The 16,753-nt window shown below is 39.4% G+C and overlaps 1 protein-coding gene across 1 annotated transcript in view; it reads left to right on the forward strand.

The window, feature by feature from the left end:
- TMEM229A (transmembrane protein 229A) overlaps positions 1 to 16,753 on the forward strand; it is a 43,021-nt gene that overhangs the window by 23,460 nt on the left and 2,808 nt on the right. The window contains exon 4 of the mRNA XM_040471577.1: positions 16,225 to 16,730. Coding sequence (XP_040327511.1) covers positions 16,225 to 16,730 — 506 coding nt within the window. The remainder of the gene's footprint in view (positions 1 to 16,224; positions 16,731 to 16,753) is intronic.

Genomic DNA, 16,753 nt, shown 5'->3' on the forward strand with positions numbered 1-16,753 from the left:
GTTAAGCGTCCGACTTTGGCTCAGGTCATGATCTAGTGAGTTTGAGTCCGTGAGTTTGAGCCCCACGTCAGGCTCTCAGAGTCTGGAGCCTGTTTCAGATTCTGTGTCTCCCTCTCTCTGACCCTTCCCTGTGCATGCTCTGTCTCTCTCTGTCTCAAAAATAAATAAACGTTAAAAAAAATTTTTTAAAAATTAAATCCTGTATTAAATAAACATTTTGTTCAAAAGTTGCCTAAAACAATAAAAATACAAGCATTTGCTTTCTTTTTTTTTACCAGATTACAAAGTGTGCAAGGTGTGTTGAGTTGAATAACAAACTGGGAGTCAGACTAGGGAAGGCCTCGACAGCCATTCTGAAGAGTTGTGAAGTTAAAGTAATGAATAGTGAGGGTAAAGAAAAGAAGCTATATCCAAGGGACGTTTCCCAAGGAGAATTGGTAGGTCTTCAAAACTGATTAGATGTAGTGAGTGAAGCAAAAGGGATAGCAGAGAAAGACTCCAAGATGAATTGGTGGTCAAGCCGTTAGCCAAGACTAGGAAAGGCAGAACACATGTCCTCTGAGAGGGAGAACAGTGGAAGAAAGGGAATATCAAGTGATAGAACGACTTCATTTTTAGAAATGTTGAGTTGGTATTGCCTATGGAACATCCACATGAAAATAGCTCATTGGATACTGGATATATGAATCTGAGTTTGCAATGATAGCAATCTTAAGAGTTTTTATTTCTTCCTGAAGTCTGTACTACGCGGTCGGTACTCTGCAGCAGAAGTTGCTAGCTGTTTCTAAATATTTGTCCTCCCTCAACAACTGTATTCCTCTTTGTCTATACTAAGAGAACCCACGACTTGTGGCTGGGTACAAAGCCACTTGGAAAAAGACTATGCTTCCCAACCTTCTTTGGCTAGATGTCATCATGCTACTAAATTCTGACCAATGGCCTGGAAAAGGAAGTGTTCTCAAAAAAGCCTCTTCCTTATCCTTCTTGTTGCCAGAATGCAGACGGTGACTAGATGGCTAGGACAGATAGATCCTTAGAAATGGAAGTCATCCGTAGTACAGCAACCACAAGAGCTAGTGCCTGCATGCCAGGAACTGTGTGCCACCACATCAGCCCCAGGCACCTAGTGAGAATTATTCAGGAGGCAAAAATAATGTGTCTCCTGTTTAGACCACTAATATTTGGATGTTCTACCTTTGAAAACAAAACCAAATCATAACTAGGGCATATACATTATCTCATATAACCCTCATAACAACACTATCATTATACCTAATTTAGACGTGAGGAATGCGGCTGAGAGAAATGAGGAGAGAGGTTTCCCCAAGGTCACCCAAACAGGAAGAAGTGGAGCTAGGAATGGGCACCTGGGTGGCTCAGTCAGTTAGGCACCAAGAGCCGACTTCAGCTCAGGTCATGATCTCACAGTTCATGAGTTCAAGCCCTGAGTCAGACTCTGTGCTGACAGCTCAGAGCCTGGAGCCTGCTTGGGATCCTGTGTCTCCCTCTCCCTCTGCCCCTCCCCAGTCGCACTCTGTCTCTCTCTCAAAAATAAACTTAAAAAAAAAAAAAAAGTGGAGCTAGGATTTAACCCAAGAAATCTGATGGCAGGGGTCATACTCATTATCACTAAGCTTAAACAAACTGTCCAGCTCTCTGACCGTTCCAAAGGCATCACACACAGACAAAAATCAGTCGTTCCTTTTTTTTTTTAACTTTTTATTAAACTGTAATATATGTAGAGAAATGAGCACATCCTTATTTTTCAAATGAGGAGCATATTCAAAGTGTTACCTTGTTTCTTACCGATATTCTTTCTCCTCACTCATGTGCCTATTTTCTCTTATCCCCAAATAAAAACCACATAAGTACCATTCTTTCTATGTTTATAGTATGACCTAGAAAAACACATTATTGAAGTTTTCTGGAAACTTCTCTCTTGCAGGCTAAATAACCGTGAGTCCTTTTGCCTTTCATTATAGATTTAATTTCCCAACTACTTGAATTATTCCCACTGTAAATCTTTAAACATTCTTTAATTCCTCTCAATCTTCTACCTAAGTACCATTCATGGTGGCAAACTGAGCAGCATATATGGCTTGAGAATGAGTTTTTCACAGCACTTGCTTTGTACCAGGCCAGGATTCACGCATTAGCCCACCCATCATATTGAGTAGATTTAAATACTTGGTGAGTTAAGAAGTTCTTTCTGTTTTTCAGAGACAAAGAGAGCTTTGTGTTATTGCTGAAAAGCCACATAAATAACTCGAAAACAAAGAGTTTGTCAATGACAATCTGTTCTTTATGTTTTCAGAATTTGTATTTGGCTAACCATAATCCCCTAAAATTCATCCGTGGACAGGAGGGCATGGGAAAAAGCAGTGCAATAGTTTTTCTGGGACAGACCGAGTAAGGGGGAGGAACCAGAACACCATGTTCCAGAGGTAAATTCAGCATGTCACAATTGCCATGGATTACATATGAAGAGGCGTGAGCTCAGGGAGTGCAACTTGCTATCACACACCCCCAGAAAACTCAGGTGCCCAAACAGATTCAAAAGAAATATCCATGCTACTGTGAAATTCTAAATTTAGAAGTTTATAAGTTAATTTGTTTCCCGATATTGGGGTAAAAAAAAATCAGAAAAAGGAAATGCCTTCTGCTAAGAACGAATACTCAGAGGCAAGATTAGGATTTTGGAAGGTACTCTAAAGATGTTGCAGAAATAAGGAAAACTGAAGGAAGTTGAAATTCATCAACACTGTAAATTAATTACAGAGATAATCTTACAGGAAATAATCTTACAGGAAAAATACAAAGGGAATATCATTACACGCAAATAGATAAATTATGTGAAAGATTTGCAAGTTCCAGAGACACTGTCATTAAAAATGATTTTTTGTTTATTTGTTTAGTATAATGGTAGGAACATGAAGTTTAGATCCAAAAGTCTTGTGCATCACACAAAGAATGAATTTCCCTAATACATAAAAACTGCTGTCAGTAAATTAAAAAGGGCCTATTGCCTTGTGGTGCCTGGAAGTCTCCATTAGTTGAGCGTCCCACTCTTGATTTCGGCTCAGGTCATGATCCCAGGGTCATGGACCTCACCCGGAGTGGAGCCCTGCATTGGGCTCCGCGCTGAGCATGGAGACTGCTTAAGATTCTCTCTCCCTCTGCCCCTCTCCCCCACTCACACACGCACTCCCTCTCTCAGAAAAAAAAAAAAAAAAATACCAGTCATCCCAATGGAAAGGGATATGAGAAGATAGTTTACAGAAGAAGAAAAATAGTTCTTCTATATTTGACATAATGCCTCACCGTACTCAAAATATTATCATTAAAAATTAAAACTACCATTGAAATACTTTTCATTTCTCAAGTTGGCAAGTATCAAAACATGTAATAAAATATTACCGACAAGATTGTGTGGAAATAGGCCCTTACACAATTGTTCGTGGGAATGAAAATTGACCCAATATCCTAGGCTAACAATTTGGCAATATCTTTCAAAATTACTGACGTATACACCCTTTGACCAGTAGCTTCACTTCTATATCCTTAAGTCATATACTCCCACATTGTGAATGATCTTGTGTTTCAAGGCTTTTATAATGTAGAATTCTTTTTATGTGAGTATAACTGACACACAATGTGACATTTGTTTCAGGTGTACAACATACTGATTCAAAAAGTTTATACATTATGCTATGTTCACCACAAGCATAGCTACCATCTGTCACCATATGATGCTACTACAATACCATTGACTGTATTCCTTATGTGTGCCTTTTATTCCCATGGCTTATTCATCCGTAATTGGAAGCCTGTGTCTCCCACTCTTCTTACCCCACTTTGCTCATCCCCCGCCTCCTTCTCTCTGAAAACATCAGTTTGTTCTCTGTATTTATAGGATTAATTCTGCTTTTTGCTTGTTTATTCTTTTGTTGTTGCTTTTTATTAGATTCCACATATGAATGAAATCATATAGTATTTGTCTTTCTCAGTCTGACTTATTTCACTCAGTGTAATACCCTCTAAGTCCATCCATCTTGTCTCAGATGGCACAATCTCATCCTTTTTATGGCTGCATCCAGTGTGTGTGTGTGTGTGTGTGTGTGTGTGTGTGTGTGTGTGTGTGTGACATCTTCCTTATCCATTCATCTATCCATGGACACTTAGGTTGCTTCCATGATATGTCTATTGTAAATAATGCTGCAGTAAACACAGGGATGCATATATCCTTTTTTTTTAAATATAATTTATTGTCAGGTTGGCTAACATGCAGTGTATACAGTGTGCTCTTGGCTTCGGGAGTAGATTCCTGTGATCCATCACTTACATACAACACCCAGTGCTCATCCCAGAAAGTGCCCTCCTCAATGCACATCACCCACTTTCCCCTCTTCTCTGCCGCCCACCCCCCCACCATCAACCCTCTGTTTGTTCTCTGTATTTAGGAGTCTCTTATGGTTTTGCCTCCCTCTCCGTTTGAAACTATTTTTCCCCTTCCCTTTCCCCATGCTCTTCTGTTAAGTTTCTCAAATTCGACATATGAGTGGAATATGATATCTGTCTTTCTCTGACTGACTTATTTCACTTAGCATAATATCTTTTCAACTTAGTGTCTCCATTTTCTTTGGAGAATACCTAATAGTGGAATTATTGAATCATATGGTATTTCTCTTTTAATTTTTTGAGGAAACTCCATCCTGTTTTCCAGAGTGGCTGTACCAGTTTACGTTCCCACCAACAGTGTACAAGTGTTCCTTTTTATCCACATCCTTGTCACTACTTGTTATTTCTTGTCTTTTTGATTTTAGCCATTCTGACAGGTGTAAGGTGATATCTCATATGGTTATGACTCGCATTTCGCTGACGATTAGTGATGTTGAGCATCTTTTCATGTGTGTGTTGGCCATCTTTATGTTTGTATATATTGTAGCATTTTTTTAAGAAGTAAAATTTGTGTTTATTGGAAAAGAAATGGGAAGCATTTGAAAAATAGTTCTGAAAGTCTTCTTCTCACAAGGACATGTAGCATGAATCAATGTGCTATGTGCCCACTTAGTGCCATATATTATAGCATTCTTACCATGACAAGATTTTAAATATTTAAATACCCATTGGTAAAAGGCCTGGTGAGATAAATAGTGATTCACTCAAACAAGGCAATACTACTTAGCTGTGTAAAATAAAAACTGGATATGAATTCTTTATGTATAGATTGGGAATGATTTCTATGCAAAGTTAATAGATAAAAAAAGATAAGGTGCAGAATATAGTGTACGGTATATTCGCATCAGCATAAAAAATGGTACAGGGGGCTTCTATTCATTAGTATATGCATAGAATATCTCTGGATAGACAACCAAAGAACTAATATTAAGCTAATAATATTGCTCCAAAGGAAAATGGGTGGGTAAGAGACAGATATCCGAGGGAAATTTTCTCAGCATAGCCTTTTGTACCTTATAAATGTTGTAGATATGAAAATACTGGATTTTTAATCAAAGTATAGGTGACACACAATGTTATTTGTTTTTTAAATTAAATAAAAGCTAAATTCAAAAATCATCTACCCCAGCCTCCCCAAGAATTATTTTAGCCCTTGAAATATAATGTACATATTTTGGAATTTCCCTAGCAGTAAATAGGAGTACTTCTTGCCTATCACACATTATTTCAAGGAACTGATGAGAAAAACAAGTATGGAAGCACTTTGTAGATTATAAGGTACGATGCAAATGAAAAAAAAAATCTGTCTATATATAATTGTATTGACTGAGACTAGATCCCTGCTATAATATAAATACCTGATATTCTAATACATTTGTTGAAACTCAATGCCGAAGATTGAAAATTTAAGAATGTCACACAAATGCTAACCCATTTATTTGCTAATTGTTTATTCTGGCTCCTAACAATGATTTTTTTAACCTTAAACACAAAAAAGAACTCAGCTCGTGCCATAATATATTAAAAAATAGTTGTGTGTAACTCAGACAATAACACATATAATGTCTATGAAACCTTGTGATCTCCAAAAATTCTACAGTGAGGTTTGCTTACCAGGGAGAGAACTTTAATAGAATAAATAATTACCCCAATCATGAGAGTGTATGTATATAAATGCAAACTACCATATATCTAATTTATCCAAACAGACCTGAATGCCCCATGTACATTCTAGAATGGGAATGCCCAAGTACAATTCATTTTTCTTGCCAGCTCCTGTTGATTGATGATGTCTTCCTGTATCATTCTGTGGAATGGGATTCAAAGGCAAAACTCTGGACTTACTAGAAAAACATGCTGCAATAATTATGTCTGCCATTTATGTGAGAGTAAGAAATGGTGGGAGGGCCATTTGTAGAAAGTAAAACACTGTGTAGAAAGTAACATGTTCACTCTTGCTCCTTAAGTTTCCATATGTTTTTACCTTCCTTCTTCCTTTCTGCCCTCCTTCACCATAATTTTCTACAAAAAGATACCTAGGAAAGAGGGTTCCATGACAGAAGGATTTATGCAGCCTGGTAGTAAGAAAGAAAGGAGTGTTCCCCTCCCTAGCATTCCTTAGCAAGGGGAAAGGATGAAGAGATGGAACAAGAGCTTGCGGGAGCTCAGTTAGATATTTTTAGCTCTGGTCATTAAATTAAAATACGGAGGGATCAGTGAAATACACATGACCTAGTTCATATTAATATTACTAGATTTTATTTATATGATCTAATCAATAAAGGTCAAGAATGTCCACACAGTAGCTCCTTTAAATCAATATCAGAATCCACAGAAGTTGAATGATCTCTTCTCTGTGTAAGTTTCTGTGCTAGGAGCTACAGAGATGCTGACAGTATTTGTAATTCAAATGAGTTTTCAATATGACAAAACATAGACATGAGACGTTTTGAAAATTCAGAGTAACAACAAAAGCAGTACATGATGAAATTGTTCAAGGTGATACATCAACAGCCAGAATACGTCAAGCAGGTGAAGTCCAGCCCAGCTTGATAAAGGATATTAATATGAGCAGGCCTTGGAAAATGGATAGGGTTTACTGAAGTAGGAGCGGGTCTGATGAAGGTTACTGAAGATGAGTACAAGAAATAAGGGTGGGAAAGTAAATCACTATTTGGTCTTGATGGTCAGGAAAAGGAACTTGGGTGTTCTGCTGTAAGTCAAGGAAATCTTTTGAAGGTTTTTGATTAGGGTAATGAAATCTTCAAAGTCGTGGTTTACGATGGTTACAATGATAGCAATCTATCCAAGATAGATTGGAAGAGGATAGAGAAACTTATGCTGGGTACATCTGTTAACATGTTATTGGAATAGTCCTGGCTGAGGTGATAGTGGTCTGAACAAGGGTGATAGCACTGGAAATGCAAAGGAGATAATAAACTATAAAAATATTTTAAAAGAGATACTGGAGAATATGAACAGGCAGTATATAATAACTGCTGAGTATGGGGGCTGAAAGATATTAAGGAGTCAAGGTTAGTATACTGGAAGAACAGGAAGATCCTAAAAGACAAACTTTTCCTAATTAGAGTCCAGTTTCCCTCCTGTGTGTGCAAACACATTCAGGCTTTTCTTCTGTCATAATTTGTATTATTCAGTTTTGTGGTCTGTATTTATTTATCTACCTCCCTTACTAGATGGTGAAATGCTTGAGCATAACGATCATCCTTTGGTTATGGCATAAGTGGCACAAAAGTGTGTGTATGTATACATACAATGATATCAAGGGATGGAGGACACTAGGGAGGGGAGTATCTGTTTCAGAGGGAGAGATGAGCGATGGAATCTTGCACATGGAGAGACAGAAGTAACAGTATATCGTTCGAAATAATACATTTGTTTTCTTTAATCATATTAGATTTTTTCAGAGATATTTTTATCACTGTCCAATCAGTACAACCCCTCACGTGCCACACCCCAAACATACATTCTCAACACCAAGATTCTACCATAAGGCCAACCTCCCACCAGCCATGACTTCTTAGTCCCATCAGAAGGAAATGTTTATTCTACAAAAGTATTCAGAGTTTCCAGCAAGGCTTCTGGTGGGCTATTTAGTAAGAGCCAAAGTCTGAAAATGTGTATGATTTTGATTCTCCATTTGAACTTTAAGGTATGTAATCTAGGTAAATAAATATGGCTATATGAAAAAGATAATTAAGGGAATGCTTGTCACATAGAAGCTCATATCAGCACATTTTTTTGGAAACACCTTAACTAGCAAAAAAATGGGGATTAGCTAAACAAATTATGGGTCGTCTATACAAAGGAATCGGTTGTCATCATAACCTATGATGTAGCAGATTATCAAACAGAAAGATGCTCCCTAATCACCAATAGGTGACAAGGGCAAATTCCAAATTACAAAAGGAATGCATAATATAATCTCCTTGTGGTGATACTATCATATTGTTGAAAAGCTACATACCAAAATATTAACAGTGCTTATCTATGGGTTATGGTATCATGGGGGATGTGTACTTGTTTTACTTTCTACTTTTATTTATTTCTAATTTATTCAATAGGCAAGCATATCTTTTGTGGTAAGCTATACTTGAAACTTCAAGGGGGGGGAGACTTTTCTATTTTCATTTTTTTTTTTTGTCCAAGGCATAGCACATAAAGTATTGCACACTAAGTGCTTCATAACCGTTTGCTGAATGAAGAAAAATATAATTAAGTATATGTTTATATTTAGTTATTTTAAACAAAATTTATATAGGATATAAATATAATAAATGTATATTCTCTAAAGCAAGAGTTGTGGCAGTGATAACCACAGAAGAAAGCAATATGTTACCAACATGACCACTCACAGAAGAAACACGGGTCAGGCAGAATAACTACAGTTAACAAAGAAAACCACTAGCTAGTCGCCAGGTGACGGGAAACAGAACCAGCATCCTTGCTAAGAAAGGCAATCAGTACACTGAGTTCTAGGAACTGCACCCTGCCCCGAAGGTCTAAGAAATCTAGGCTATTGGGCCATGGCACTGACTCGGGCCTCATTCATCTGTCTTCTGGAATTTAAGTGAGCCCTGATCAGGAGAGAGGAGTCATTTTGCTGAGCTTCAATATCTAGAAATATGTACTAACAGCCCACAGGAATACATTTGCATTCCATATTTATTTTCCTGTTACTTGACTTCTATCATTTTTTTTAATGTTTTTTTATTTATTTTGAGAGAGAGACAGAGAGAGGGAGAGAGCAAGAGCAGGGGAGGGGCAGAGAGAGAGAGAGAGAGAGAGAGAGAGAGAGAGAGAGAGACTCTCAAGCAGGCTCCACACTGCCAGCACAGAGCCTGATGTGGGGCTTGATCTGATGAACCATGTGATCATGACCTGAGCCAAAATCAAGAATCGGGCGCTTAACCAACTGAACCACCCAGGCTCTCCTCACCTCCGTCTTCTATTCCACATTAGACCATCTAGCCGCATTTGTACAAATAAATAGCCCTTTACTATTTTGTAAGGAAACCCAGAAGAAAGGCAGGGGAAATAAACAAGTAAATGTACTGAACAACAATAACAAAAAGATAAGAAATGATCGTATAGACTAATGATTAAAATTAAATGCATGATAACCAAATGGATGGAGTGGCTGGGGAAGGGTTAGGGAATCTTAAATTAATGCCCACTAGAACTATAAACGGAATTGATCTTTTTTTATTAAATCTGCTACTTCAACTCATTCAAGATGACTTTAATGTGAGAACATAAGAGATAACACAGGGTATCGCAAATGAGCTTTGATGTCAAGTGGAAATGACTGCATAGCTTTGCTTTTGATTTATTAGCTGAGACCTTGAGCAAGTAATATTTCTGAGCCTCAGAAAATATCTGTTAAAAAATAAGAGAACAGTTATATGAAATACTGATAATATATGTGAAGTACACAGCTAACATGTAGGTACCCGTTAAGTAGTACCCATTAACAGTGATGATCTCTCTTACGAATAAACCCTAACCAATGGACTCAAGTAGTATTATTCAAAATAAGCTGCTTCCTTTGAAAACACAATGGAATTAACTGGGGAGGCGAAAATGGTCTCCTTGGGCATTCAAAGGGAGGCACTGGCAAGCAGGCAAAGATTACACAAAGGGAGTATTTCTGATTTGAATATTGCTCAAAGTGAAATTTTATTTTTTAAGCAAGCTTTCCCAAAACAACTTGTTACTGGTTGGGTCTTTCTATAAGCTTTATGAATTAAAAGAATCTATTCAAAGTCTGTTCCTTAAGAGCCCCACTCAGGAAAATCTCAGAAATAATCCTCAGCTGAGGCAGTTTCCTGGCAAAAACTAGGAGCTCTAAGAAATTTCTGGGACAGAAAAAAGTCCTGAAATTTAAATTGACAATATAAAAATACATAAAGGGCTGCCAGGAGGAGTTGTAAAAGAAAACTTTCCTGATATCAATATGACCCCCTATTAATCCGATTATCAGAAAGAGGAGTAAAAAGAGTACAGTTAAAAAGAACGAGTTTCGTAAAGACATTCAATGGGAACAACAGGGAAGATTTCCCAGATGATCCTCAGCAGTGGCATGGTCAAAAATTTACATGCTCCTATTTGACCTTTCTGTCCTTGTCAATGAGCACTGATAATCTGTTAGTTGCCTCCTGATGGCTCATTTGCTCTCCCAGATGTTTAAGGAACATATAAAAAGAATTCATCAGGGATGCCTGGGTGGCTGAGTAAGTTAAGCATCTGACTTTTGATTTGGGCTCAGGTCATGATCTCACAGTCCTAGGATTGAGCTCCATGTCGGGCTCCATGCTGAGCGTGGAGGCTGCTTGAGATTCTCTCTCTCCCCTTCTCTCTCTGCCCCTCCCCAGCTCCCTCATGCTCTCTAAATGAATGAATGAATGAATGAATGAATGAGCAAACATTTTTTTAAAGAATTCTTTAATTTGGGGCACCTGGGTGGCTCAGTCAGTTGAGCGTCCAACTTCCGCTCAGGTCATGATCTCACAGCTTGTGAGTTCGAGCCCTGCATCGGGCTCTGTGCTGATAGCTCGGAACATGGAGCCTGCTTCGGATTCTGTGTCTCCCTCTCTCTCTTCCGCTAACCCACTCACATTCTGTCTCTGTCTCTCTCAAAAATAAATAAACATTAAAAAATTAAAAAAAAAGAATTCCTTAATTTAAAACTGTAGTATATAACAAAAGGAATTTAAAAAGAATATATGAAACTATAGCCATATGCATACAAAGAGTTTACACAGCTGTGTTTTTATCAAACTGTCAATCAACCTCTTTCCCTTCCTCTGCCCTCCACTGGGGATGAGCATCATTTTAGCTAAACTCAACGTCAGTCTGCTTCTTCATTACTTTTACTTGTCCTTACTCAAATTATTCTCCTCAAATGCCAACTGGTCCTTACCATTAGACTGTGCAAACCCAAAATCATATATCCCTCAAAGCTTATTATCTATATGGTCATGCCATTATTGTTTGATTGCCTTCATGAACATGACTTCCACTGTCTTCATCAACACAACTTTATTATTCTAGGAAGCTCTAGACCAGAGAGATAGAAGTTTATTATTTATTCTCAACATTTTTTGAAACTCTCACCTCAAAACACCCATCTTGCTATGTCCCCCAGTCCCAAACCATTATATCATAATCATTACCCAATTCTAATCAAGCCCTTGTATTGAAAGACTCATCTTAATCCAAATCCAAAAATTTCATAAATAGTCCAACATTATCCTTCCTGCTCCAAGATGCTCTTAAATCTTTGTCAAGGAAGAAAGCTCCCTTACCATGGTAAGCAACAAACTCAGTTTTGCCTTAGCAACAGGTTATTTTGGTGGTATTTGTAGGGAGCCAGCATTCAGCAATTGCAAACCTTCTTGGATGGATGTCCTCTTTCTTAGTCTGATGATTATAGTATATAAGAGGGGTGTGTGCGTGTGTGTGTGTGTGTGTGTGTGTGTGTGTGTGTGTATAATTTGATCCATAGAAAGAAAGGTTTTTATATCTACTGTTAATGTGGCTGCTGCCTTTTACTGTTTCCTCTGTCATTACGCTCATATCTTACCCTATTGGACTTCCCTTGAGCTTTCTTCTAAATGCTGTGCTCTCCATGCACTTTCGTTTAGTTCTTCTGGTATGCAGTGAAATATCTCAGACATTCCATATATCTAAAAGACTACAATCAGGAGCCTGTGGCCACTAGGCAACAATTCACTGAAGATTATCATAATCCTCCAAAGGTTCCTTCTCCTTATTCGCATATCTCCCCCTGGTCACAGGAACTACCGGGCTCCTGGGTCTGCACCTATTTGGAGCCAACCTCGCCAGCCCAGTAAGGTTAGCGTTGGCTCCACATGAATTGTTACATCTCTACAGACATGGTTACTCAGACAGCTTCATAGTCCCTGAGGTCAAAGAAGACCGTTTTCCATGAAGAACAGTGTTTCATTTTTTTTTATTTATTTTTTTTTTATTTATATATGAAATTTATTGTCAAATTGGTTTCCATACAACACCCAGTGCTCATCCCAAAAGGTGCCCTCCTCAATACCCATCACCCACCCTCTCCTCCCTCCCACCCCCCATCAACCCTCAGTTTGCTCTCAGTTCTCAACAGTCTCTTATGCTTTGGCTCTCTCCCACTCTAACCTCTTTTTTTTTTTTTTCCTTCCCCTCCCCCATGGGTTCCTGTTAAGTTTCTCAGGATCCACATAAGAGTGAAACCATATGGTATCTGTCTTTCTCTGTACGGCTTATTTCACTTAGCATCACACTCTCCAGTTCCATCCACGTTGCTACAAAAGGCCATATTTCATTTTTTCTCATTGCCACGTAGTATTCCATAGTGTATATAAACCACAATTTCTTTATCCATTCATCAGTTGATGGACATTTAGGCTCTTTCCATAATTTGGCTATTGTTGAGAGTGCTGCTATGAACATTGGGGTACAAGTGCCCCTATGCATCAGTACTCCTGTGTCCCTTGGATAAATTCCTAGCAGTGCTATTGCTGGGTCATAGGGTAGGTCTATTTTTAATTTTCTGAGGAACCTCCACACTGCTTTCCAGAGCGGTTGCACCAATTTGCATTCCCACCAACAGTGCAAGAGGGTTCCCGTTTCTCCACATCCTCTCCAGCATCTAGAGTCTCCTGATTTGTTCATTTTGGCCACTCTGACTGGCGTGAGGTGATACCTGAGTGTGGTTTTGATTTGTATTTCCCTGATAAGGAGCGACGTTGAACATCTTTTCATGTGCCTGTTGGCCATCCGGATGTCTTCTTTAGAGAAGTGTCTATTCATGTTTTCTGCCCATTTCTTCACTGGGTTATTTGCTTTTCGGGTGTGGAGTTTGGTGAGCTCTTTATAGATTTTGGATACTAGCCCTTTGTCCGATATGTCATTTGCAAATATCTTTTCCCATTCCGTTGGTTGCCTTTTCGTTTTGTTGGTTGTTTCCTTTGCTGTGCAGAAGCTTTTTATCTTCATAAGGTCCCAGTAATTCACTTTTGCTTTTAATTCCCTTGCCTTTGGGGATGTGTCGAGTAAGAGATTGCTACGGCTGAGGTCAGAGAGGTCTTTTCCTGCTTTCTCCTCTAGGGTTTTGATGGTTTCCTGTCTCACATTCAGGTCCTTGATCTATTTTGAGTTTATTTTTGTGAATGGTGTGAGAAAGTGGTCTAGTTTCAACCTTCTGCATGTTGCTGTCCAGTTCTCCCAGCACCATTTGTTAAAGAGACTGTCTTTTTTCCATTGGATGTTCTTTCCTGCTTTGTCAAAGATGAGTTGGCCATACGTTTGTGGGTCTCGTTCTGGGGTTTCTATTCTATTCCATTGGTCTATGTGTCTGTTTTTGTGCCAAGGAACAGTGTTTCAAAGCATTCTTTGAATGGCTGCTTTCTAACCTAAGGAATCTCAAACTGATGTTATTTTATTATAGATTCCTGTTCCGTACTTTTAAACTCCCCTCATCCTCATGCCCACCAATTCCCAATAAGTTTCTGGGTTTACAGATGTATCTAATGTTTGCAGTAGCAAAGACCAACACAGAAATGCCTTTAGCATTTTATGATCATTTTGATGTGAGGATTGTAAATTATAAAATTATCGCGGATCATTAAAGCCGTACTACAGTTTTCCTTTTGGAAACCCAGCAATGAAGCATTTAAAACAAAAGAACAATGTGATGATAAAGCAGAAACAAAGATTGGTATCATTGGTGGGCTAACTTTTCAAAATGGTAAAATATACTCATTTTTCAAAACGAGGCAATAAGTGGAAAGAATTAATGGCAATTTATACAATGAGCTTTCTTCTAGTCCTTTGTCTCATGCCTTTTTAAAAAACTTTTCCTTTCATCCTTTTTTTCTACTTTTTTTTAAAAGTTAGTGTTTCATATATTTTGAAGTGTTGTAATGAAGGAGAGGCCATGACAAAAATATTAAAAAAAAACACAGAATAATTATAAGATATGTATGGTACACAAAACACAAATTTTGTTAAGTGCTTAAGTTAAAAATACAGAAACTGAAGATCTAATTTTTTTGTTTAATCCAAAAGATTTTCCTACATTCCCTGGGATGAATGAGACTGAAATATAGAATTAGACCTTTGAAGGTTTCCCTTGCATCTTTAAGAAAAATTAGAAGAAATATGGGGTGCCTGGGTGGCTCAGTCATTAAGTGACCAACTTGGTTTTCGCTCAGGTCACCATCTCACAGTTCATGAGTTCGAGCCCTTTATCGGGCTCCGTGCTGACAGTGCAGAGCCTGCTTGCGATTCTCTTGTCTCTCTCTCTTTCTCTCTCTCTGCCCCTCCCAGCTCACTCTCTCTCTTTCTCAAAAATAGTTTTTTAAAACATAAAAATTAGAATAAATAGATGACCTGAGCCCTTGAAGTTTAATTGACTATTAGAAAACAATTCTAGTATAGTAAATCAGTGTATGCATGTTTGAATGGCTATATTTATGCTATCATCCCTTGCTGGAGTAGCAATTATGCATTTGTTTTTAGTATCTGATAAGTTAGGCCCAGGATTGAGTTTTCATAGTAAAATAATAACTCAAAGAAATGTATTTGTTGGTATGTATAATAGTCCCCCCCTCCTTAGCCATAGGGGATACATTCCAAGACCCCCAATGGATGCCTGAATATATACTCCATAGTATTGAGTATATATACAATATATGCTATGTTTTTTCCTGTACATACTTACCTATGATAAAGTTTAATTTATAAATTAAGCACAGTAGGAGATTAGCAACAATAATATAATTGAACGATTATAACATTATACTATAATAAAAGCTATGTGAATGTGGTTTCTCTCCCTCGAAATATCTTATTGTACCATACTCCCTCTTCTCCTGATGATGTGAGATGATAAAATGCCGGTGTGATGGGAGGGAGGGAGGAGAATGACATAATGTTAGGCTACTACTGACCTTCTGGTGATATGTCAGAAGGGCCATCATCTGCTTCTGGACCGTGGAAAGCAAAATTGCAGATAAGGGGAAACTAGGGTACAACTAGCCGATCATAAGTAGTTATTATTAATAATAATCATAAGTAGGCTTTACACAGATATGATAGATTTGTTAATAATATATTTTTTAGTCATTTATTTTGAGAGAGAGAGAGAGAGAGAGCGCGCACAAGCGAGGGAGGGGCAGAGAGAGAGAGAAAGAGAGAGACTCCCAAGCAGGCTCCCGGATGTCAGTGCAGAGCCCAATGAGGGGCTCGATCTCACAAACCATGAGATCATGACCTGAGGTGAAATCAAGTCAGCCGCTTAACCAACTGAGCCATCCAGGAGCCCTGTGACATGTATGATAGATTATTGTCATATCAACTAGATTATACGCTTCTTGGAGAGTACATCTCACAACCCTCTATTTTCCCAGTGTGATTAGCATCTTGTATATAGTAAGTGCTCATGAAGATGTTTAAATTTGAACTCTGCTTTTTAACAACATTATTATTTCTCTTCATGGTACTTGCTCAGTCACTTGGGCAACTAACCTTATCTCTGGTTTTGCGGCTGGTTTGTTGAGCCTGCTACCTGAGACTTGTCCCTCGGGTTTGTTGAGCCTGTCCCTGGCATGACAGTTTCCACCCACTCGTGTTTATTCTTTGTGGCTGGATCACAGCTGGCTTTGAATTAGAACATTAAATATACAGCGCCACAGTTTGGTCTCAGGCCCGGCCTCTGGTTTGTGGCACTAGGCCATTGGCCTCTGCCAGCCAGGCCCTGGCCCCGGTTTCCGCGATACAGGGAGTGCCCATCAGCTCGCGGTCACACCTGTTAGGTGTTTCTCCGCTCCTGCCTCCGCCCGAGCAAACGCCTCTTGCACCACTGGGGACCTGGGTGCAGAGCGCGGGGGAAGGGGGCGGAGAAGCAGGGCCCGGCCTTCTCCTCCTGCGGACCCCGCGGGATCTGCTCGGAGGGTGGAGCGGGGAGGGGGCACTGCGAGGCGGGAGAGGTTGAGACAGGCGGAGAGGGGCATGGGGAGGGCCCGTGGAAGGGGTGTCACTGCTCGCTTCACGCTCCAAGAGGCTGCAGCAGAGGCGGCGGGGCTGAGCCGCGGAGGAGACGGGGTTTGTAGCAGCCTCCGCATTTCTCCTTGCAGCCCCAGCGCCACCGCCCCTCGCCGGGCCGCGGCGCGCGTTAGGCCGCGCAAAGTGAGCGCGGGCGCCGGCCGGCTGCACCTCACCCGGGACCGGAGGGCAGGGCGCGGTGGGGCCGCGGCGGGGG

This window comes from Herpailurus yagouaroundi, unplaced genomic scaffold (assembly GCF_014898765.1).
Source record: "Herpailurus yagouaroundi ecotype Mexico unplaced genomic scaffold, PumYag 100, whole genome shotgun sequence".
Taxonomy (NCBI): domain Eukaryota; kingdom Metazoa; phylum Chordata; class Mammalia; order Carnivora; family Felidae; genus Herpailurus; species Herpailurus yagouaroundi.